At 39.5% G+C, this 22,460-nt stretch overlaps 3 protein-coding genes across 3 annotated transcripts; all 3 read left to right on the top strand.

The window, feature by feature from the left end:
- Positions 1-3,112: 3,112 nt before the first annotated feature.
- On the top strand, positions 3,113-4,579 carry LOC308405525 (C-C chemokine receptor type 2-like; the record flags this gene model as incomplete). Its single annotated transcript, XM_080896197.1, has 3 exons — positions 3,113-3,119; positions 3,377-3,532; positions 3,681-4,579. 3 exons carry the CDS (start codon positions 3,113-3,115, stop codon positions 4,577-4,579), a joined length of 1,062 nt encoding a protein of 353 aa, XP_080752323.1.
- A 2,790-nt stretch (positions 4,580-7,369) lies between these two features.
- Positions 7,370-9,314, top strand: LOC308405524 (C-C chemokine receptor type 2; the record flags this gene model as incomplete). The annotated part of the gene is made up of 3 exons (XM_080896196.1): positions 7,370-7,514; positions 7,729-7,901; positions 8,598-9,314. The coding sequence occupies 3 exons, from the start codon at positions 7,370-7,372 to the stop codon at positions 9,312-9,314; spliced, it is 1,035 nt and encodes a 344-aa protein (XP_080752322.1).
- A 4,566-nt stretch (positions 9,315-13,880) lies between these two features.
- LOC308405665 (C-C chemokine receptor type 5-like) lies at positions 13,881-17,637 on the top strand. Its single transcript, XM_080896365.1, has 2 exons — positions 13,881-13,958; positions 15,549-17,637. Exons 1-2 carry the CDS (start codon positions 13,891-13,893, stop codon positions 16,633-16,635), a joined length of 1,155 nt encoding a protein of 384 aa, XP_080752491.1. The 5' UTR covers positions 13,881-13,890; the 3' UTR covers positions 16,636-17,637.
- The last annotated feature ends 4,823 nt before the right edge of the window (positions 17,638-22,460 follow it).

Below are 22,460 nucleotides of genomic sequence, written 5' to 3'. Positions count from 1 at the left end.
CTTCCCAAAGTGTGGGGCCCAGGGGCGCGGTATGAAAAGGGGAGGGGAAACAAAACGCTTGGACACTGCTAGCATGGGGCGGCCACAGAAATGCAAAGCAGGAAATGAAGCATAACTGAATATGTTTCCAAACCAACTTCATTCTAAGCCAAAGACTAGAAAATATGGTGAAGCATATCTGCCCTTTGGTTTCACCTGCACAAGTGCCAAGGTAGGTCTCCCCTGCAGAATTGGTTTTCGCTGGGCTCTTCAAATCACGGACAAACAGGATCCCACATTCTTGATTTTTAGTTCAAACACTTGTTGTAATGACTAACTACTCCTGACACTTTGGAGATCTTAGCTCTTTATACAGTAAAGTTACAGTGGGATACAAATAATATCAGGCTGATCCTGCCACGATTTGTTCCCCCTGTCTAAATCACGGACAAACAGTATCCTACAGCTGTTTATGTTTTTAAACCCATTTTGCACAGAGAGGCATTTTTTGAAAATGAATTGATAGCAATGTTGAATATTATTACACAGGAAAAAAAACCCAACTACACGTAAAATAATCACACCGTGACGCCTCTGCCTGTCTAAATAGAGGGACAGTAACTGCGTGTGTGTATGTAAGCCTGTAAAAACCGAAGATAGTCAGATTAACAGTATTTTGCCTCTAACTGCTATTCTGCAATTCATCTCATGTAAACAATAACGTGGCGCACAGCGTGACGTGGAAAAAGGCGCATACCTTTGACGTTGTGTGACAAACTCTGTATTCCTCGTCCACACAAAAGGAGTTTTAAAAAATCTCCATTTTCGGTGATTCGAAACGCCGTTTACGTGTGGACAAAACAGCTGCGTTTTCAAAAATACTCGTGTAGCATAAAAGAGTTAGTAGTTTATTTTATTACTACCTGTAATTTATTGCAGATTACTTGTATTTGCTTATTTGTTTACTAAATGTTTGAGGTGTGAAATAAACCGCAATGGAGCAAAATAGGGGTGTGTGTGGTTGGAGGGTGTGTGCGTGCGCGTGCGCGTGCACGTGCGGGGGGGGGCGCGAACATTTTTCTTTTAAAACAAAAGGGGCCCTGGCAAAAAAGGTTTGGGAACCACTGGTCTATGCTGCAAGTAAAGGCAGACAGTAGGAGAGAAGCAGACAGACATAAACTGCTAAGAAAACAAGTTGAAGGAGATAATATGTACTGAAAACACAGAAACACGCTCAGTACTCAATACTATAAATGGGCCTTTCTGCATTCCAAGGTTGTCCCTCAGAATTATGTTTTCCCACATAGGTCTAAATGTGTGCATGTGATAATTATAGCTTGATAGCTACAATTAGCTCCACTAGACACTAACAGGATGTCCTGTTTGTGAAGTAATTATCTGAGTTAGTTCACTGGGTTTTCAGTTCTTGTGGTTATTTTTGGTTATATTATGAAATATTTTCATAGTTGCTTGCAGAGATGCCCTTCTTTATATTTTACCAGAGGTGCTATGTTTTTGTTTAACACACCAGTCTCCAATTTAAAAAAAAGTACTAACATTACCTCAGAGGACTGGTTACTTTGTGACTTCATGCATTCACCCATCTGTTTTCCAGTTTTTCCATTTTGTTCTGTGGAATTTGGTGGTTTTGACCAAAAGAGGACTTTAGTTCCTCTTCACAAAGAGCTGCACAGCAGATTAGGCTCCAGAAAGACTTTAAATTCAACTTAAAGTTAAAATGTTGGCGATTTTATTTACTGTGCTGTTTTGTGGCGGCACTGACACCGACAGAAGTTTGCAGTGAAGAGGAAGATCTGTGGTCTCTCACAAAGATCGATGGAGAGGGAGAGAGATTATCCTAACCTATCACAAGAGGGTATTCAAACACAACACCCTCTCAAGTGTAAAATATCTGCACATGTCAGCAAAGCTGCAGTTAAAGTCTGTGTGCCGCTCTAGCCATCTCCTCAAACAAAATGGCTTATACTCTCCAAGCTCGAAATTTCTATCCACCTGCTAAAAAAATACGATAGTTCCAACAAGTTACACTACAGATTTTTGTGTATGCTTTCCTACTATCAACCCGGAGAAGACATTGGAAATAAGACCCCCTTTCTTATTATTTGATGGTGGAATATTTGCTGTAAAGTAAAAATTGTGGGATTGTTTAAAGAATTTCTCTGTATCTCCATTTTACTGGTTGACTAGTTCACTGTAGCCTTATCAATTACTCAACTGGAAGGAATTTGGGAGATTTCTGAAAAAAAATTTAAGCAATACATTTATAAAAACTTGGAGAAAAAAAAGTAGACAGAGTTATTTTAGCCATTTGATTTGCTGGAAGAACAGTGCCTCTATGACACCCAGTCTGAGAGGATATGGGTATTGAGGAATAACAACAAATAATAAAGAATTTAGATGACGGCAGCATATGTTGGGATGATTCAGTGTTTATAAAATCACATTATTAATAAACCCTTTAACGCTTTAAGCAAAGTCCAACAGTCGTTTTCTGAAGCTGTGTCCACATGTCCTGTCTTTCTCTTTAAAGTTGTATTGCTGTTTGGATGTCAAGCTATATCTTTAACAACAGAATCCTGATAAGGATCTCACTTAGGGCACATACACGAAACAACATGTGCACTTCTGTTTCTGTGGTCCTTATTATCGGACTGCAGACATCAAGACGGTTACTTCACCTCTGCATGTCTAGAGGCATCACGTCAGTAAAAGAGGGAAAAGGAAGCTTGAAGTGGAATTCCTGGCTGTACCTGGAAGAACCTTCACTGAGACATCGCCATGGAAGGTGAATATATTTTAACAGCAATTCAGTATTCGGTTGTCTTTGAAAATTGTTTGCAAAAAGATACAAATTCTATGCATTGTCACAATGTCATTAAAGTTCATCTTAAGGCTTTTGTATTTTCCTGTCATTTAATGTCCTATCATTTAACTCATATGAACTAAATAAGTTATAATAATTCAGGTTTAATTAACAGACCAAATCCTATTTTAGTGTAGCAGGGGTATCTTATGGATTGATGACAGTGGGAAATGAAGGGGTGAGAAACTTCCAAAAATATACCTGTGGGAAAATAAACCCTCATTTATCAATTATCTCTGAGGGGCCAAAATGCCAGGTAACGACAGTTCCGTCAATGATTATCAGTGGTTTTCTCAGAAAAGGAAAAATCACCTTAAAAATACACACAAAAGTAACCTTTGATCGGGCGACTACAGCCAGCACTTTCTTCTCCTGTCGCATCCCCAACAGTCAGCAGCAGGTGTATACAGTAGCAGTTGTGTTTGTGTTTCCTAATAAATAGGCTCTAATCCTGATGCATGTGTGTTGTATCGTAATTGTTGACATTTTAAAAGCTTTTCTCTCCCTTTGCAGGAGAGAACATCACAGAATACACCACAATGTATGATTACAGCACTTTTTTTACTGACGATGGAAACTACAATCCTATCAGCTACAGCGACGTAATGGACTTCATCAGAGTGTTTCTGGCCACTCTCTATAGTTTGGTTTTCATCCTGGGCTTCATAGGTAGGTGCGTCCTCTTGTGAGTATATTATGGGTGTTGGATTGTATTTAAATGATGTATGAAAGTGTGTGTATGTAAGAGAAAGAGAGATGATGTTGTTCTACATGTAACAGTGTGACAAGTAAACTTATTGTGTCTTTTCCCCCAAAGGTAACGGACTAGTGGTGTGTGTCCTGGTGAAGCATCGCAATCAGAGCAACCTGACAGACATCTGCCTCTTCAACCTGGCTCTCTCTGACCTCCTCTTCGTCTTCACGCTGCCTTTCTACTCTCACTATGCCAGGGTCGGCCAGTGGACTTTTGGAGACTTCATGTGCCGTTTAGTCTCCGGCTCTCACCAGATTGGCTTCTTCAGCAGCATCTTCTACATGGTTGTCATGACGCTGGACCGCTACATGATCATCTTGCACGCTCACAGGGTTGCACGTTATCGTACAAAGAAGGCAGCCATCATTCTGACCGTGCTCGTTTGGATGCTGAGCTTGTTTGTCTCTCTGCCGGATTTTATCTTCACACAGGAAACAGAAGAGTCCCAGAAGTTTGGATGTGACTATCCCGAGGAGAGCAAAATCTGGGCTCATTACAACCTGTTCACCATAAATGTGCTGGGTCTCGTGATTCCTTTGTTGGTGATGGTAGGTTGCTACTCCAGGATCATTCCCACACTGGTGAGCATGAGGACCTCAAAGAAGCACCGCATCGTCAAGCTGATCATCTGCATAGTGGTTGCATTTTTCTTGCTCTGGGCTCCATTTAACATTTCTCGTTTCTTGAAGTTTCTTCAGGAAAAAGGAAAAATCCCACATGATGAAACTTGGGAGAAAAATTTAATGAAATCAATAATAGTGACCCAGGCCTTAGCTTACGCTCACTGCTGCCTGAACCCCATCATATATGCTTTTGTGGGAGAGAAGTTTATGAGACGAGCCTTGCAGCTGCTGAAAAAGTTTGTGCCTGGTTACAGCAGAGATGTGGCAGACAGGAGAAGCACAGTTATGTCCAGATCCACTGAAGTCACCTCCACTTACATCTATGGAGGTCAGTTGTAGCCACAGTACTCTTCACCGGTGTCTTAGCTTCAAGGCCTGTCTGCACACGTTTAGACCATTTGAATGAGTATAACCTCTTAGCACTGCCACCTGCTTTACAGAATTTCAAGTCTTTTCTAAACTCTGTGTAATGCTTTTCCTTCGTCTGCTCAGGCCAAATGAAACTTGCTGTTCACGGCAGCCTGTAACAGTTTGCTTTCTTCTTTTACGTGTTTTTAATGAGCTGTGGAAAAAGTGTTTCATTCAAATGTATCGCATTATGAAGTTAAGGTTTAGAAGCATAATTTCCACATTTCACATCATAATGGAATTTGATATGTTTATGTGGAACAAACTTTCCAGTGTTGCCAGATTTTATGCTCTCACTTTTGTATTTCTGTACATTATACGGTGTGCTGTTTTTCATTCTAAACATATTCTAAAATAAACTTTTTCTGATGTTTGTACAAAACCTGTACTTTCATTTATATATTTCAAGCTAATCTCTTTCTAAATTTCAAATATATGCAATTTCTCTTTCTTTTATTATTTCATGATTTCATGATGTATTTGTAAGTACCCTGCAAATGGAGAGATCAAAGTCTTTCATGTACTTATCTCTCATCTTGTTTCTGTGTAACTGTTTTCTTAGGACAATAAATGATACAGCACATCTTGAACTTGAAATGACAGTCATACACTTGGTCATTGAGCATTCTTGTCAGATTCCAAAATTACATTTGAGATATGTACATTTGGTAAGACATGTTAAGTAGTTTCAGATCAATGTATTTATGGTTGCAGCCACCAGTAAACACTAGCATGATTTATTTCAGGCAGGAACTGTGAGTAAGTTCAAGTAAAGTTGTGCAAACTAGGCTCAGTCATTCCTGATAAGCTGAATTTAGTTTTTAGAAATCAGATTATTAAGAGGTATATTTGAAAGGAATAAAAAGGAAACTCCTCATTTGAATATATTTTTCCCCTTTGTCTTTTCCCGCCTCATGTTAACGCATAAAGGGACATTTCTGAGAAAACCACACCAACACCTCTTTGCAGGTTTAACACAATGCGGAGGAAACAGCAAAACCCAGAGTTCACGTTACCAGAAATGAGCTCCGCTGCAGGATTTGACACAAAAAGCAAGCAATGCATATTGGCAGGATGACATGTAAGCTCGGCGCGCAGCACAAGAACATACACATTCAGGAGCAGTGATTTTGGCCAAAAGTGTGGTAAGCGTGTTCAAATTTTTGATTTCTAAACATTTAGTTTCAACTTACTAGACTTACTTCAGCTCGTTCACCTCCTACACCCTTTAACCCACTGTGTAGTTGAGGAATATGCGTGTGTGTATGTGTGTGTGTGTCAGCGCGTAAACACTGTCACCCACAGGAAGTGAGGGTCGGCAACGGTAACAAGTCAGGTGGTTGTGCATCTGTTTATAGTGAAAGGAAAAATGTTTGACATGCGGTTTGAATAGATCACATCAATTTGATTATGGTCACGCCGGCAGGAAGTTTTGAGATATCTATGGATGTATAAGCATTCATCTACAGCCATTCATTATATTTAGCCTGTACTTTGAAAACAGAAGTTAACCTTCTGGGTGGTTTTTACACATAAGCCTCTCTTACATGACTCACTAAATGATGATTCTATCAAAAATGTTCTACTTAAAGGGCAGGAAAGTCCAGTCCACTCTATCAATTCCCTGTTTGAACTAATTTTTCCCTTTGAAGAATTTATCATCACTTTAAAATGTTCATTTGATGAGCAAACTGTTCATTCATCATGCTTGTGGGGAATAGTGTGTCTAATAAAGAGAAGAAATAAACAACATACTCCTTTTCTGTTTCTTGAAGACTGGCTTTAAAGACTTCTGATAGCTAAACTATGGAGGAAATTCTTATGTGACTTTCCACAAGAAAAATTAAATCAGGAGCCAAAAGGTGCCATCATAAAGTAAGTAGGCTTTTTTCTTTTTACACATACATACATATTTATATGTAAAATATTCAGGTGCTTTGGCTTTAAAATAGAATGAGAACAGACTCAAGTTAATGTTTGGTAAGAAATTCAGTAACTACCACAAATGGCTTGTAGACATGTTCTGGCATAATATGGCACAAAAAACATAATCTTATAATGATCATAGATGTAAATGTACCTCTTTAAATTATCTGTGATATCTGTTAGACAGCAGAGTGACTGAAGAGTGCGTGGCACTGGGGAAAGGGAACACAAAAGGCATTTGAGGACAAAAACTGAATAGAGGAAGTTTTATGTCTTTTGGGCATTTCTCTCTATCTGTATTGCCACTTTTTAATCTTCTGATGGGCTGAAGAAAAAGGAGGAAAACACTGGAACACTTCATATGTGTGCATGTATGTCAGAGACTCACCCAAAACAATCCAGAACTGGGTTTGAAACTGAAAACATGATCAGACAGGTCCAGCTGCTTGAGTGGTTTGGCTGGTGCTTTTTAAAGCACTGAGCTGCACCTTTTTTAACACCAGACGAACTACTTTTATTTGATTTCCCAACAAGCTGATTTAACAGATTTGGTATTGTTGGTGCCAATTACATCTATATAGTAACAACGGGCAGCCTCCATATTGTTATTACTTGTGTATTGTTTACATCATTTAAATAACTTGAGATGAATATATTGACAATAGTTCAGGTAATTGTTTTTTTCTTTTTTTCTCTTTATGTAAAAGACCACGTGATGGTGACATTCTCACCTTTTTGCATGACTGTTGTACTACATTGACCAAATTTCCTTTTCTGTCTCACAGCTGTACCACCATGTCAGATAACGGGACCTTTAACTACTCAGAAATTTATGACTATGATTACAATGATACCTGCAATCCGGATTCAAGTTCGGATTTCATTGGATCCATGGTCTTAACAGTGCTTTGCTATGTGCTGTTTTGTGTTGGTATTCTAGGTATGTATCTTTTTTTTTCCATACCAATTCTATGTAACACAGCATTTATAAACCAGCCCCGATAAGGCTTTTTGAATACACAGACATAGCTTGTACGATAGCCCAAGACTCAACTCTGTATACTGAAGCACAGAACTCATCAATAAAGTTCATGCATGCATCAGACTTTCACATACGTTCTGTTCTAAGATTAATATCTGAATTTATTTCACAGGAAACAGCACAGTCCTGTGGGTCCTCCTGCGACATGTTAAGCTCAGAACTATGACTGATGTATGTCTTCTCAACCTGACTCTGTCAGACCTCTTAGTGGCTGTATCACTGCCCCTCTGGGCCCACAGTTCCCAGAACCTCGGCTTATGCAAAATAAAAACAGGAGTTTATCAGGTAGTTATTTTCTTTCTCACTTTCTTTCTCTAAATGGAAAACCTCATGTGTACCATAATAACACATGGAATGCATATTCATTATTGGAACAACTGAAGCACTTCAACTTTCATGATTGACACGTCGATACCGTGCCTTCTTCAGAGCCAAGGCTGCGGTCCACGAGATTTACAAAACAGATAATCTGGAGTCTGTTGAATTTGAAATGTTGCAACTATGACTGACGAACTGCAACTTCCTCATGGCTTTGCCATGTCGCTGGCGAAGACAAAGAGATGATTATTCTTAGGCTCATCAAAATCAATAGTTTTCGGTTGTATTGAATCATATGTACTACCAAAAAGTAAAGTTTATATATAAACGAAGTAATCCGAATGGGCTCCTTTGTCAAGATGAAAATTTTTTTATGTTACTTTTTTTTTTAAATAAGTGAAAGTTTAACCAGTTTACTCACATTAATTACTTCATATTTTAGTCAAAAGAAATGATTTCTGTTTTCTGAATGCAAAATTCCCAAACAATTACACCTGTGTAGTTGTTCGATTCTCTAAAGCTCAGGTGATGCGTGAAGCAACTGCTGGGTAATGTCAGATTTGTGAAGAACCTCACTGACGCATTTAAAGCCTCATCAAAGGTTTCCTCATCTCATGTCACATCCTGTTCTAATTTTACTTCCTCTCTTCTTCCACCCAACAGTTAGGCTTCTACAGTGGGACCTTGTTCGTGACCTTCATGAGCGTGGACCGCTACCTGGCCATCGTCCATGCCGTGGCAGCCATTCGAGCCCGGACACGTCGCTACGGCATCACAGCCAGCATCATTATTTGGGCGATATCTGTCACTATGGCAACCCCTCGGGTAGTATTTGCCTCCTTGGAGTCTGATGATAACGTCTCAGAGTGCCAGCCCATCTACCCAGAAGACACAGAGCATTTCTGGAAGTTGCAGCGCAACTTCAGTGAGAACACAGTGGGCCTTTTTCTGTGCCTTCCCATCATGATTTTCTGCTATGTGAAAATCCTCATTGTGCTGTCAAAGTCCAGGAACTCTAATAGGAACAAGGCTGTGAAGCTGATTTTCATCATTGTGTGTGTGTTTGTGGTGTGCTGGGTTCCCTATAATGTTGCAGTTTTTTTCAAAACACTGGAGGTGTTTGACATAAACCTGGGACCCAACCTCTGTGTGAGTTCAACAGCCCTCAACACTGCCATGAGCATTGCTGAGATTATCGCGCTGTCCCACTGCTGTGTAAATCCAGTGATCTACGCATTTGTAGGAGAGAAGTTTAGGAAGTCATTGAACAAGGTGATGGCTAAATACTTTGGTTGGAGTTACCCAAGCAGTGGTCCTTACAGCCACAGAGATACCACAGACAAAGAAACCTCCAACACACCTGTAAGATCAGAGTATTAAAAATGGGTTATGTGCTTTGCTGATGGGTGTAACTGTTTCCGCAGCACTGGATTTTTTTTTTTTTTATTTGAAACTGAGAGACTACAAAGATCACAAATTGTGTGTGTGTGTGTGTGTGTGTGTGTGTGTGTGTGTGTGTGTGTGTGTGTGTGTGTGTGTGTGTGTGTGTGTGTGTGTGTGTGTGTGTGTGAGCGCACGTGTGTGTGTGAACGCATGTCTGTGGTTAGTACTTCTGAGTGGTGTAAAACAATTCTCAAAACCAATTTGCAGTTACAAGCATTCAGTTTTGAAACTGCTTAAAACAAAACACAAACATAAATGTCGTGTTTATTCACAGTTTGTAACACAATCTTATTTTTGAAAAAATAAAATTATTGAACAAAAAAAACCCTTTCGTCATTCTTCTTTCCTTTTACAGTAAGAGGAAAAAAGTCTCTGAAGTGTGTTAAAGGGTGTTACCAACAGTGTGTTTTTGCAGGGTAAGATAGACGCATAGCAACCCTTTATGATGGAAGCGGCAAAACCACTTTCACTGCTGTAATTCCTGTCAGAAGGTTATTATTATTTGAAAAGAAGTGTTCAGATCTGAGTTCATGTGTCATCTAACAACAACATGTCTGAGTAACACAAGGCATTGTTGGGGCCTACGAGGTGAATTTAAATGATGCACAACAATATTAAGATCTGGTAAACACACAAGTCACACAGAAGGTTTCCTCTTTAAATTTTAGTCAGAAGTCTACCCCTAACTCAAAGAAAGAAATGCATTTAGCAGACACGATGCTATTCTGAAACCATTGTCTGTACAGGGTGCACTGCTGGCTGTGGCGGTAGTATCACTTCTGTCAGGCAAAAAAAACAAAAAACCCACATGCAAGCCTCCAGCTGTGTGCGCCTGCAGGTCTGGTCAGAGTCACCTTGCATATTTAAAAGTTTGCATATATGGACTTGTGGTTCTATAGCTGCACAGACTGTGGGCTTTTGCACTGCGTGTTTCGAAAACAGTCTCAGGAAACTATTAAACCATACATCTCACATCGGAACCCGCAAGCCCACCCAGTTAACTTGGTTTTGAGGAAGGTTGTACTTTTAAAAAAAAAGCAACACCTTCAATTTTTTTTCATGTGTGTGCAAACCATTTCTCACTTCACACATCTTAATGCAAAGTGGATAACTTGTTTGATTAGACAAGCCATCTCTCTATCCTGCGATCCACAATGAATTCCACCATCAGCACCATGGAAAGGTAAAAATATTTTTCCCACTTTATATGCAGAATGATTCAGGCTAACATGTCAGCAGTATTGCTGCACGCCTTTACAGTTCTGCAAGTGGGAAGAAAACAATGACGCACACTTATTTATCTTCAGCCTGTAACAATTGAAATGTTTTTTTTCTTTAATGGAAAGCATCTATAATCATAACTAAATGGACAAAAGTATAAAGCAAAAAGAGGAAGGTCAGTGTAATGACTGTCATTTCTCATTAAAAGTTCAATTATAATGCTCAAAATGTTTTGGATTTAGCTCATTGATCCATATCTTAGACGCAAGATCTTTATCAGTTCATCTTTTACCTGTTGTGGCACAGGGCAATCTGAGTGAAGAATAGTGAACTGGGGCACAGTGAGGAATGTGTTATCTATGCATTATTTAATTAATGACAGTAATGCTGCCTTTTTTTCTTTTTTTCTTTTTGTAAGTGATAATAGAGACAAGCACCAAGGTGCATTTTCTGTATCTGTCTATCTGCTGACAGTGACAGGGCATTTTCTCTTTTGCATGTGTTAAATTTAGGTCAGTGGGAGAGGAAATTACACCCTCATCTCATTCGTAACACTTTTGAATATAAAATGCAATATCCTTTGATAATATCCAAGTTATCCAAGTAGTTTTCTACTTTTTTTTTTGCCTTGTTTTGTTTATTTGTCTTTTTGTGTGTGTTTTTTTAAATTAATGGAACGTGTTAAAAAACTTATCTTAATTCTTGAAAAACAGTAGTAGCTATCATCAATCGTCAATTAGACTGACGCTAATCACAAAGCATTTTAAATATAGTGCAGCGCACTAACTGCAAAGTCCTCACAATTCAAGACAGTTATTTTTTCAGTCTTAAGTAAATAAACCACTTACAATGGAGATGTCTTCTTCTGTGGCCAGGATTTTTACTTTATAGTCTATACCTTATTTGGCTTCCTTTTTTAATACTTTAATGTTTAAAGTGATCTTGAGTTCCATGAAAGATATCAAATAAAGCTAAGCTATTATTATTATTACTATTATTATTATCAGCATTATAATATTGTGTAAACAAGCTGCCGATACTTACTGCTGAGTGATGTACACAAATCCTATGCCAACTCAGGTTCTGATAGTAATCATGACATAATCATAGGGGGATATTCTCCTCTAACATTACTTTTCATAGATTTATTTATTTGTAGTATTTTGTTTTTTGCACACAGCTGCTGAAAATGTGTTATAGGCACATCACTGAAGAAGCTACAACAGTCAGTGTGCTGCTGTAACAGATCCTTTATTAGATTAAATTTACCAAAATTTGAATCAAAAGTGGAGAGGTAGAGGGAAGAGATGACAAAACCACTGCTGGGGAAGCCTACCACAGACTGATGCAGTACACTGATTCTAATCCACCTGTGTGAAATGTAATAAACCAAAAGTGCTATGAAGTTAAAAGGGCATACAAAAGAAATCTGTTGCCACAAACCATAGCAGGAGCAAATGTGGGTCACCCTCCCCTCAATACATGGAATGACCACAAGCATGTAAGTCATCAGCAACTAGAAGCAGTGAGATCTTTAAAAAATGTTGCAAGTATGTAAAACTTATTTATATAGCACTTTATAAAACATGTAACCAGTCACAAAGTTTCATATTATTTCATAATAAAGCAGTTAAAGACTAAAGAGCATTAGATTGATTGGTAAAATAATCCCAAAATTAACAGCAATCAGTTCTCAAATTAGTTCCGATTGCGCACGGAGCAGATTTGACTTGGCTAGCTATAGACGTGTAGTGTTTTTCCCCACTCCTCTGTACAACCTCGCTTCAATTCATTTTGATATTCAGGAATTTGTTCATGCACACCTCTCAAGGGCCAGCCACAGCATTTCAATCAGCCTAACGTCTGGACTTGATCCTCTTCTTTTTCAGCCAATCTTTTGTGTTAGGGATCACTGTCACTGTCATCATTGATCAAACTGGGTCAGGCTTGAGCTGTCAGACAGGTGGCATTTGACATTCGATTCTAGAGTATTTTGGTATACACAAGAGAGCATGGTTGACTTAATGATTGCAAGGTGCACAGATCCTGTGGCTGCAAAAAAAACCCTATATCCTCGCCTTTCCTCACCATCGTGTTTGACACTTGGTATGTGGTTTTTGTACTGACATGCTGTGCTTGGTTTTCACTGAACGTAGAGCATGTTTGGCTTCATGGCCAATCATCTCCACTTTGGATATCTTACTTTATCGGATTATTCATGTGATGTTTATTTCCACTTCTGCACCATAATGGGCCTTCTAATTTATCCCATTTCTTTGAACACTTTTGTTACTTATATTTTTGCAGATCCACTCATATACAAAGAAGTTGCCTAATAAATGTAATTCAAAAATATGATCTATATGACGACTTCACGTCAAGAATTGGCCCAATAAAGCCCCTGTGCCCCCCTCAGCTGAATTCTGTGAATATATGTCAACTATAAGTTACACTGATTTATACAGATAAATGAACTTGCAGATAAGCTTGCAAGCTGGGTTTAATTATTAGGTTAACAGCAGTATAGAATCATTAACATTTGGTTAACCACAAATACTTCTGCTGCGATCGAGGTAAGCAGCATGCCTGTGAGGCACAGCGTTGAGAGGTAACCCTCATATATATTTGAAACTAAAATCAGGTCACTCATCAGTATGTGTGGTCAGTTTTAAAGCACAACCCTACTCAAAACCTTCAAAACAAACAGAACTGCGTTGAAAATAAATGCGTGCTCACAGTCAGCTCTCCCACTGTGTGTGGCGGTGCGTCTGCTTTCAAACACATGTATTTTCCCACTTTTGTATCTGTGGCTACATTCCTCTATGACATTATCATGCGTGTACGGGTGCAATTATGCAGGGTATGTGTGAGTGCAATCACATTTTGTATTCTAATTCATGTAATAGCAAAGTGAATTGAGCCAAATCCCCCCATCAAAGCTGCTTGCCCATCCAGTTCACATGGCCTGGTGCTGAACCTGTCCCTGTGTGTGCATATACTTACACGCACATTTAATTTGCCCAGATTTAACTCAGTTTAAGATTTAACATTTGAGTTATGTATCAAAATTGCATAGAACATTTACATGCAATTTAATGATTAAACTAATTTACATCCTTTTTTACCATATAAGTAGGGCTGATTTTTTGCTAACGAGTGAAAACTAGAGATTTATTTCACTCCTTTACAGTATAGAGTTAAAATACAGTATCCCCACCCCTGCCACTTTAGGAGGTAGGACGGGATTTCAGTTCTTTGGCTTCTTTCTTTTTCTTTTTTAAAGCAGCTGATCATGGACGAGACCACCGAAACTGACTTTACTTTCAGTTTGAATCTTACTGAATCTTCACTTTTCCAAGGGTAAGATCAGCTATAACAAACCTCTATCGGCATTTTCTTCATTTATTGCTCATCGTGAGACTATTTTAAGCTTTTTAATATCATTACTATCCACTCCCCCGTCTTTTTGAATCTTCGCGGTTTTCACCTTCCTTTCATTTTTCCTTCCAGGCGACGCATTCCTAGTTATTGTTTTAGCGTTGGCCTGCGTTTAGACAGTTTGTGTCACTTTCTCATGAACTGCGAGGGATTCAAAATCTTCAAGCACTTCGTCATTTGTCGCCAAATACTTGTGATTTGCTCGCTTGTAAACAATCGCCAGCTGTTTGTTTTCACAGTTGCTGGCCCCCTGCCCTTCCTTCCAACAGAGCAGCAGCAGTCACAGACGGTCTGTCTCGTAGGAAGTTTAAAAAAGAAGCCTGATAAAGCTTACCTCACTGCCACGTGAGCTCGTGCAGTGGTTCTCTTACTTTGCTACAGTTCTTATCTGCACCAAAACAACCGTGCTGCTTCACTAACCGCTTATTTTATTTACAACCGCAGCACTTCATAATAAAATTTGACTTCCTGCTGAGCTGTAAGACTGAAATTCAACTGAACTAAATAAACAGAATGTTATGAATATTCTTTAGATTATATATATATCATAAAATAAATGTTAATTGTACTTACAGATTGAAAAACTGTGGTCACACAGTGTCCGATTGCCTGCGTTTAAGAGTGCCAGGAGGCATTTTAAGATGGTTGCAAAACCTGATGAACGCATTGAGAAACTCTTTGATAGAAGGACTTTGGCTGGCTGACACCATATTATAAATTGATTACATTCAGTTAAATTCATTTTTATTTGTGTACGTCCAAATCTCAGCAAGGTGCCTCAAGGTGTTTTATTTTGTAAGCTAAAGCTTCTATAATAAATACATAACACGATAAATTATCAAATGTAATCTTAGTTTCATCATTGTATATGTTGGTTTTGCACTATACTCTCATTTAGTTAAAATGTTGCTATTAATTAATTATTGTATTCTGTATGCTGTGCAGTGTCACAGCTGTGGTGCTGCTATTCAGATGACTCAGATGAAAGTATCTATCGGTACTATCACACACAAACTTACACGTTCTCAGCGGCTTCACTTTAAATGTATCAGTGCATTTAAAGTGAAGAAAATCTCCTCAGTGCTCCTGTTAATCAACTTTTACCTGAGCAGCTGACCGCTAAACAACTTCTTTATCCCCTGCTTTGATTTAGCTGATCCCAGTATTCTGATAAATACGCTGCTTTATATAAATTGTTTCTGTTTAGACTTCCAACATTTTGAACAGCTTTGGTCAAGGTCAGACATAGTACCAAAACCGCTGATCATGTGAGTGACTGGTTTTGAAAGTTCCTCGTGCCAGTCCTGAAAGTGAAGAAATGCTTTCCGATACTGTTTAAATGAGCTGCCACACAGTTTGAAGCCTGCAGATCATCGCTGAGTTAAACTGTTTATAAATGTGTTGTTTTATATAGATGCATACTTTAATCTGTGATAGACAAAGTTGTTGAAAATAAGTAAGGCATAATGAGTAAATCTAATCATTTGTTTTTGTGCCTCTGTTTCTTTCCAGCTTCAGCACGCCTCCAACTGAAAATAGTCCTGCATATAGTTCTGAATATACTACTGACTATTACTATGACCCCGACATGTTCGATGGATTTGAACCATGTGTATATACGCGACACGGAGCAACTTTTCTTCCTGCCATCTACATCATTTTCTTCCTGCTGGGCGTTCTGGGTAACTCTCTGGTTTTCTGGGTCATTACTTGTGGAGCGCGACTCCGCACCATGACCGACGTGTGCTTGTTAAACTTGGCCATTGCTGACCTCCTTTTGGTGTGTTGCCTGCCCTTCCTAGCCCACCAAGCCTGGGACCAGTGGGTGTTTGGGGATGCTATGTGCAAAATAGTCTTGGGCATTTATCATATCGTCTTTTACTGTGGGATATTTTTTATCACTCTAATGAGCATTGATCGGTACTTGGCTATAGTGCATGCTGTTTGTGCTATGAGAGCACGTACACGCTCCTTTGGAATGATTGCAGCTGCTGTTACATGGGGAGCGGGATTTCTGGCTTCTTTTCCTGACCCGATCTTCCTCCAAGAGCAAAGAAATGTGTCGGGACAGCACACTTGCTATCCTGGATTTCCAGGCGTGAGTTCCAGTCTTCATTTTTGGCGGGTCTTCAGCATCGCTAAAATGAACATTGTAGGCCTGCTCATTCCGATCATCATTCTGGGTTTCTGCTACTCACAGATCATCTGGAGGTTACTGAACAGCCAGTCATCCAAGAAACAAGCTATCCGCCTTGTTGTCATAGTGGTAGCTATTTTCTTCTGTTGCTGGATTCCCTACAACATTGTGTTACTTGCCCGAGCACTGGAGCTAAAGCACCGGATTTTAGATTGTGGGCACAGCAAAGCCGTCAGTCTGGCTTTACAAATCACAGAGGCCATTGCTTACTCTCACAGTTGCCTCAACCCCATCCTGTATGTGTTTGTCGGGGAGAAGTTCAGGAGGCACCTGTTGCGGATGATAAACAGATCTCCCTGCAGACTGTGCCAGCTGATCAAGGTCTTCATACCACAGGACAGAATTTCTACATCAGTCTACTCACAAACTACCAGCGTGGATGAGAGGAGCACTGCTATGTAGTGAACTACAGTTGGGGGATGTGCTTCTTTTCATTTTTTCATGTCCAGTAAAAATAGATCACTGTGGCTTATTGTCACTTCTAGAGTGTTAAGGTTTGGCACTTGTGAATGTATGCATGTGACTGTATATTAATATAATGTACCACAGATATGTATTTTTACTCTGTTTTTGTACTTCTATGAGTTATGACCAAAATGTATGCAATTCCATTATAAATCTGATTTTGAATACTTTGGTGTATCTTCACCTGGGACGATGAGTCACAGTTAGACTTGTTGCAGTTTGTTTTGCCGCTGGCTCTTTACTTAGCACGAAACTGTGTCAACTACAACATCTGTCAGCAGCTACGGCAACGTCATCCAGTTTAAGTGGGGAAACGCACCACCATGAAAAGTTACATGTCATAGTAGCCTACATTTTTATCCAAACACGATGACCCCCCTCACAGTTGTACCCGTTGCATCAGTCTGCGCACAGGAAATCGTGTTCAGTGCAACTTTGCAGATTCAGCAGTGTAGGTTGCCTAGCATCATTAGCAGAACATTTGCACTTTACCCAACACAGAGAAAACCACAACCTGAAAGAGGAAGCATGAAACCAAGCTGTTAGTTTAACCTTTGCAGTCTTTGTGCACATCCGAGCCATTTGTTATCAAGTGACTTCATAGTTCTGCTGGTTTTTCTCGTGATATTAATCAGGATTGCAAGAAAGAAGTCCCTTTTTACAAGAGTTTATCGATGGGCATGCAGACAGTTCCTCTTTCAGCTTCTTTGTTTCAATGCCCGGATGGATGACAAATTACAGGAAAAATCGCAAAAATTCCAGGCTGCATTTTACTGGATCCTCTAAGAGAAGGGGAGCTCTGAATCAATAGAAAGTTGTTCTCATATGAATTGATATCATTATTACTATTATGATATTATTACCCCCACCCCCCTTTTCCAGGAAAACAGTCATAAGGAGTCCCTGAATTGTCTGATAAAGCTTGGTTCTATCTTTTCACCTATAATTCCGCTGATGTTTTTTTTTTCCATATTTGCTTCAGTTTCCAGTTTTTTGATAGTTTTTGTAACATAAACATTTCTGGTTTCTGTCAAATGGGTCCAGTCATTGGGGCCACAAGAATTCCGATTCGGTTTTTGGGGTAATTTAAATGTTTGATCAGTCTTTGTGTTGTATTTTCTCATTCCTGTTTAAAAAAGGTGTTTGTAATCAGCTGACAATACAGAATAAAGGTGTTATATTTCTATGGTAAGTGCGGCATCCCTGTGACACGAATGAGTGTGTATGGTGAAAAGGTGTGACAGATCCAATCTAACCGCAGTTGCCTCTTTTCACTATTTTTACCTTTTGCTTTAAGTGCTTCCACAAAATAAGGAGTATCTGCACTGACTAACAAACCAACTTTGATATGCATGTTACTGTAGAGTAGAGAGGTGTTATTGTTCCTGTAATAAACTGTACGATTCATCTGGTTTTGGTCAGTGAAGCTGTTTGCTTTACAGGCACTCACGTTTTTCATCTGATAAATTAGCCACACATTTCTTGTAACTTCCTGGCGTCATCATTTTCTTTCGTTGATTTACATATATATTCAATTTTACTATATTTTGAAAAGAAGCATGCAGCTACCCATCATATACCTTTTTTTAAATCTAAAAAATCCTTTTCTGTGCATTATACCATTGTCTATGTGGAGAGATATGAGCTAAAACATCATTTCTGTTAGTCTAGCAGAAAGTCAGAGTGGAGCACTGAGTCCATTCTTGGGAAACCCAGTTATGTCGACTCTTGAGGAAAGTGACAGAATACGCCCATCCCTTAATAACACAATCTGCTTCTGTTTTTTTTTTTTTTAAAGAGCTTGCTCTTAAACTACTGAGAACACAGTGTACTGAGGAAGTGGAAACCCTAAACTGAGAGGAGGGGCAGGCTTGACCCTGTCTATAGATGTAGATTGATGATTACTGCTTCCTCAGAAAGTGTTAGGTGAAACCTGCCTTATTTAGACCGCTGACATTTAGTGTCTGCTGTTTAAGTCCCAAGACAATGGAGTTCTTAAGATGCTCAAAACAATGGCGAGCATCATCTTCATCATCATCATTATCATCATCAACATGTAGATTTCAAATGAAAAAATTCCAGCCCAGGAAGAAAACATCTGATGCAAAAAGAGTCAAAGTGAACGTGTTTATTTTCAGAAAGCACAAATTTGGTCTGAATCAAAAGCGTGCCAGGGAGAAACATTTGCTGTGCAAAAAGACGATTACTGGCACAAATTGGGGCTTTTTGTTCTGGGTGGATGAATCCAAAATTGTAGTTACTGACCTTCCTGAAGACCACTTTGACGTGTATCTATCATCAGGAAAAGCCCCTGTAAAACAAACTATATATACTGTGATCTAACTAAACGGGAGTGTAAGGAGTTAATGGATGTTACAGCATCCTACAGAGCTGTAAAGCATGATCTGAAGGTGCTGCACGGCTGTAAGCAGTTTTAGGGTTGGCACAAACATTTGGTTTCTGTGGTCAAAGAACTGCTGAGGCAGTACAGAAGCATCTCACCAGATAAGGCTGTTTAGGCAAGGAAACGGAAAAACAACCTGCAAGTAAACAGTCTGACAACTGTCTGCGATATAAAAACACAAAAGCTGAACAATTATTCCCACTGCAGTACTAATGAGAAAGAAGAAACAAGCAAACATAAAAAACATTATTAGCCCCCCCAAATAACCCAGGTTAGTACAGCAGAGGACTGAAAGCGTGTCTTAAATGCATTCCAGATGTCAACAGCTGAACTACTTCTTGTTGTACACAAGTCTGGAGAATGCAGCGATAAAGCAGCAGCTCTGACAAGCTCTGGGGGAAAGTTTCACACTAACTACTCGGAAAATGCTTTCCCTGCAATGCTGAAATGATTAAAAGTGAAGTCTTCCTTTCACTCTATAACTCAACCGCTCACGTGGATTGACTCATGCCAGACTTCAGATACTGATCTGTGGGCTTAACTGATAAATGACTCGACTTTACTTCAGCTTGGCGCTCATGACTTGAAAAACTTGAAAAAGCTGTTGTTGTTGTTGTTGCATTTGTGTTGCATCCATTTTTAATGTATTGACAAGTTATGTGTTCTTAACCCTGATTGGGTGAGTTCAAGTTATGATCTCTCTCCTCCCCCCTTCCTCTTAGCATGTGTGTGTGTCGGGGGAGGGGGCGTCAAACTAAAATACACTTGTGGAGACCTCTAGTGTAAAAAGGTTCAGTGGCAGGTCTGCAGGTTTGCTGGCAGATTTTTATCAATGTGGAAGCATCACAGCCATGAAAGAAGTCCAAAGATTTGATGCCATCTATTAAAGACATCAAAATGAAAGTCAAATTCCAAAAACAGTGGACTTAGGGAGACTTTGTGATGTGTCATGTGTTTTCCCCTTATCGTCATGTTCTCACAGTACAGTTACAAAAAAAGGACAAAGGGTCAAGTGAGAAAGATGGTAAACAGATATGTGAGAGTTGGGGCTGTGATGTCAGTACTTGTTCCTACTGGTTGCCACGCAGCGTGAAATACCAGTACGATATAACATATGATATAAAACTCATATTTTCACATTCGCCTGTTTTTGCTCTCACCACTTTAAATGTGGAAACTGGGCCAGCGAGTTTCATGTGAACTGCCTGGCCTGTAGCAGAGAGCGTGACTCAACTGCCCAATTCTCACTACATGGGAACCACCTCTGCTAAACACACAAAACTCTAGTGAACCTACAGAGGGAATTTACCCTCTGTAGGTTCAACAGTGTTTCAGCAGTGCATTGCACATTTAACCTTTTAATAACACACAGTTCTGTTATCTCCTTCAAACCCCTTTCAACACTACGTGCTGTTTCTGTTGTTCTTCTCCAGGCTGCAGTACTTTCTGTTTCGAGCTTGGCCAATCAAATTTGCCGGTGGTTCTTTAATAACGTCTGTAAGTTGATGCTCTGCAGGTTGTTTTGCACACGATGTGTTCCGCTATCGGCACTTTCTTGAAACCAAGATCTCCGATGCCATCTAGTGGTCTCTTGTCTCCTGATTGTGGTTAGATAGTAGGAGTGTTCTTGTTTACAGGCTTGCAACTCGCGTCCCGTCCCGTTAGTGTGTGGGCCACAATCACGTCATTATTCTCCTCATCAGTGTGAACTTTCTAAGTATTTGATATCTCTTTCTCTGACTCACGTTTGCTTTTGGTTTTAAACTACAGCCAGACAGGACTCTCCCCATATGAGTGAATGCTGAATTCAGTGGGTGGAAAATGCCCAGAAGCAACAGTGGGTGAGAAGGCGCAAAACTGGGAAATATCGGGCTGTCAAGAAATGCGCATAATCGCATATTAGGTATTTGTGTCGAGTTAAACGTGTGGGCTTAAAGTAAAGCAGTACCCGAATAATTAAAATGAATAAACAACACAGTATTTGGTCACAGGTCAAATCAAGTTTGTAGAACAGAAAAAAAAAAACTGCGCTGGCGTGCATCACCTTCACACTTCACAGCTCTTGCGTGAGATTTTGATCACAAGATTTTGTGTAAAGATTGTAAAGATACCCCTTCTGTGGTTTCATGCAAAAAATAAAAACAAAACAAAAACTGTTGCTAAGAAAGACGAAATAGATTTCACACCCGATAAGTGCACAGGCACCTTTCAGGCACTGGGTGAAAGCGCCGCTTTCAGAACAGAGACACAGGTGCGTCAGGTGAAGTAAATAACCTCGAATGGGGCTTAGATGACAAATACTCCAGGCTGATAACGCTCATGCGTAGATACCAGGGTTTAAAATGCTGCAAAAATGTTCTCTAGCAGACCTCAGTGAGTAACTATTGTAGCGGACGTGGGTTGAGTGGGAGGTAAAATCGTGCGTTCTTTGTGCAGTGATGCAACACACACTGCTTGCACTGATTCAAAAACAGCAGCGGCATCTGCTCCGGACTGATAAGATCAGCAACAGTCCCCTTCCTGATACCTTCTCATAGTTTATCTCTCGAACTGATCTTCATCACAGTAATGACATTCGTTCACTATTACTGTACACGTATATTCCTCCTGATTTTAATATTCTCACTTTGCTTTTCATTGTTTCCCCGCAGTGCTTCCAAATGTCACTCTTCATATGAAAATAAAAAGTAAAGAAAAACGTGTCAAAGGTATTACGCTATCGCAAACAACAATCCCCTCTAATGCAAGGCTTAACATGGCTGCTGTGTTAGTTGGGTTTCTTGTGTTTAATAATTTTAATGAATGACTGATTGCAGCCATGTGAATTAAGGGTTTTCCCCTGCTTTCTAATCATGCCGGGAATACAGATTTATCTCACCCTCCAGCCCTCAAAAGCTTATGGGAAATCATGAATGAATAATAATAACAGACATTCTCATGGGGGTGGAGATGAATGAATATATGCGCACAAAAGTTTCAGTAACGCTGACTGTGCCTTGTACGTTTAATGGCAAAATAACAGAGGACAAAATAAGTTATTTACAACACGTAGTAACATGTAAACACAATCTTCTGTACAAAGAAATATACATGCAAAAGTAAAAATAAGTCATACTAAGACATTCAAGATGACATTTCTGCAGTCTTGTTTTAGGTGTATTTAAAATATGACAGTTGTGAGGTTTACATCCCGGGTGTGGGCGAACTGCCCGACCCTTCTCTGTACATCTTTACATCGTGAGCAGGCGGGTTTCCCAAGAAACCGTTTCTCTTCGATCGTAACCTGACAAAGCGATGATCAGGATAGTTTCAGGGAAACCCTTATCCACATTAATAAATAAAAATGACACAAAATGAA

This window comes from Rhamphochromis sp. 'chilingali' (genome assembly GCF_963969265.1).
Source record: "Rhamphochromis sp. 'chilingali' genome assembly, chromosome: 11".
Taxonomy (NCBI): domain Eukaryota; kingdom Metazoa; phylum Chordata; class Actinopteri; order Cichliformes; family Cichlidae; genus Rhamphochromis; species Rhamphochromis sp. 'chilingali'.
The sequence above is the reverse complement of the archived record's forward strand: the minus strand, read 5'-3'. Positions and strand labels throughout refer to the sequence as shown.

Bases quoted from the DNA above. Each gene is read 5' to 3' on its own strand.
- LOC308405665 (XM_080896365.1), top strand. From the start codon at position 13,891: ATGGACGAGACCACCGAAACTGACTTTACTTTCAGTTTGAATCTTACT. The intron at 13,959-15,548 runs GTAAGATCAGCT...GTTTCTTTCCAG, and splicing joins GAATCTTCACTTTTCCAAGG to CTTCAGCACGCCTCCAACTG.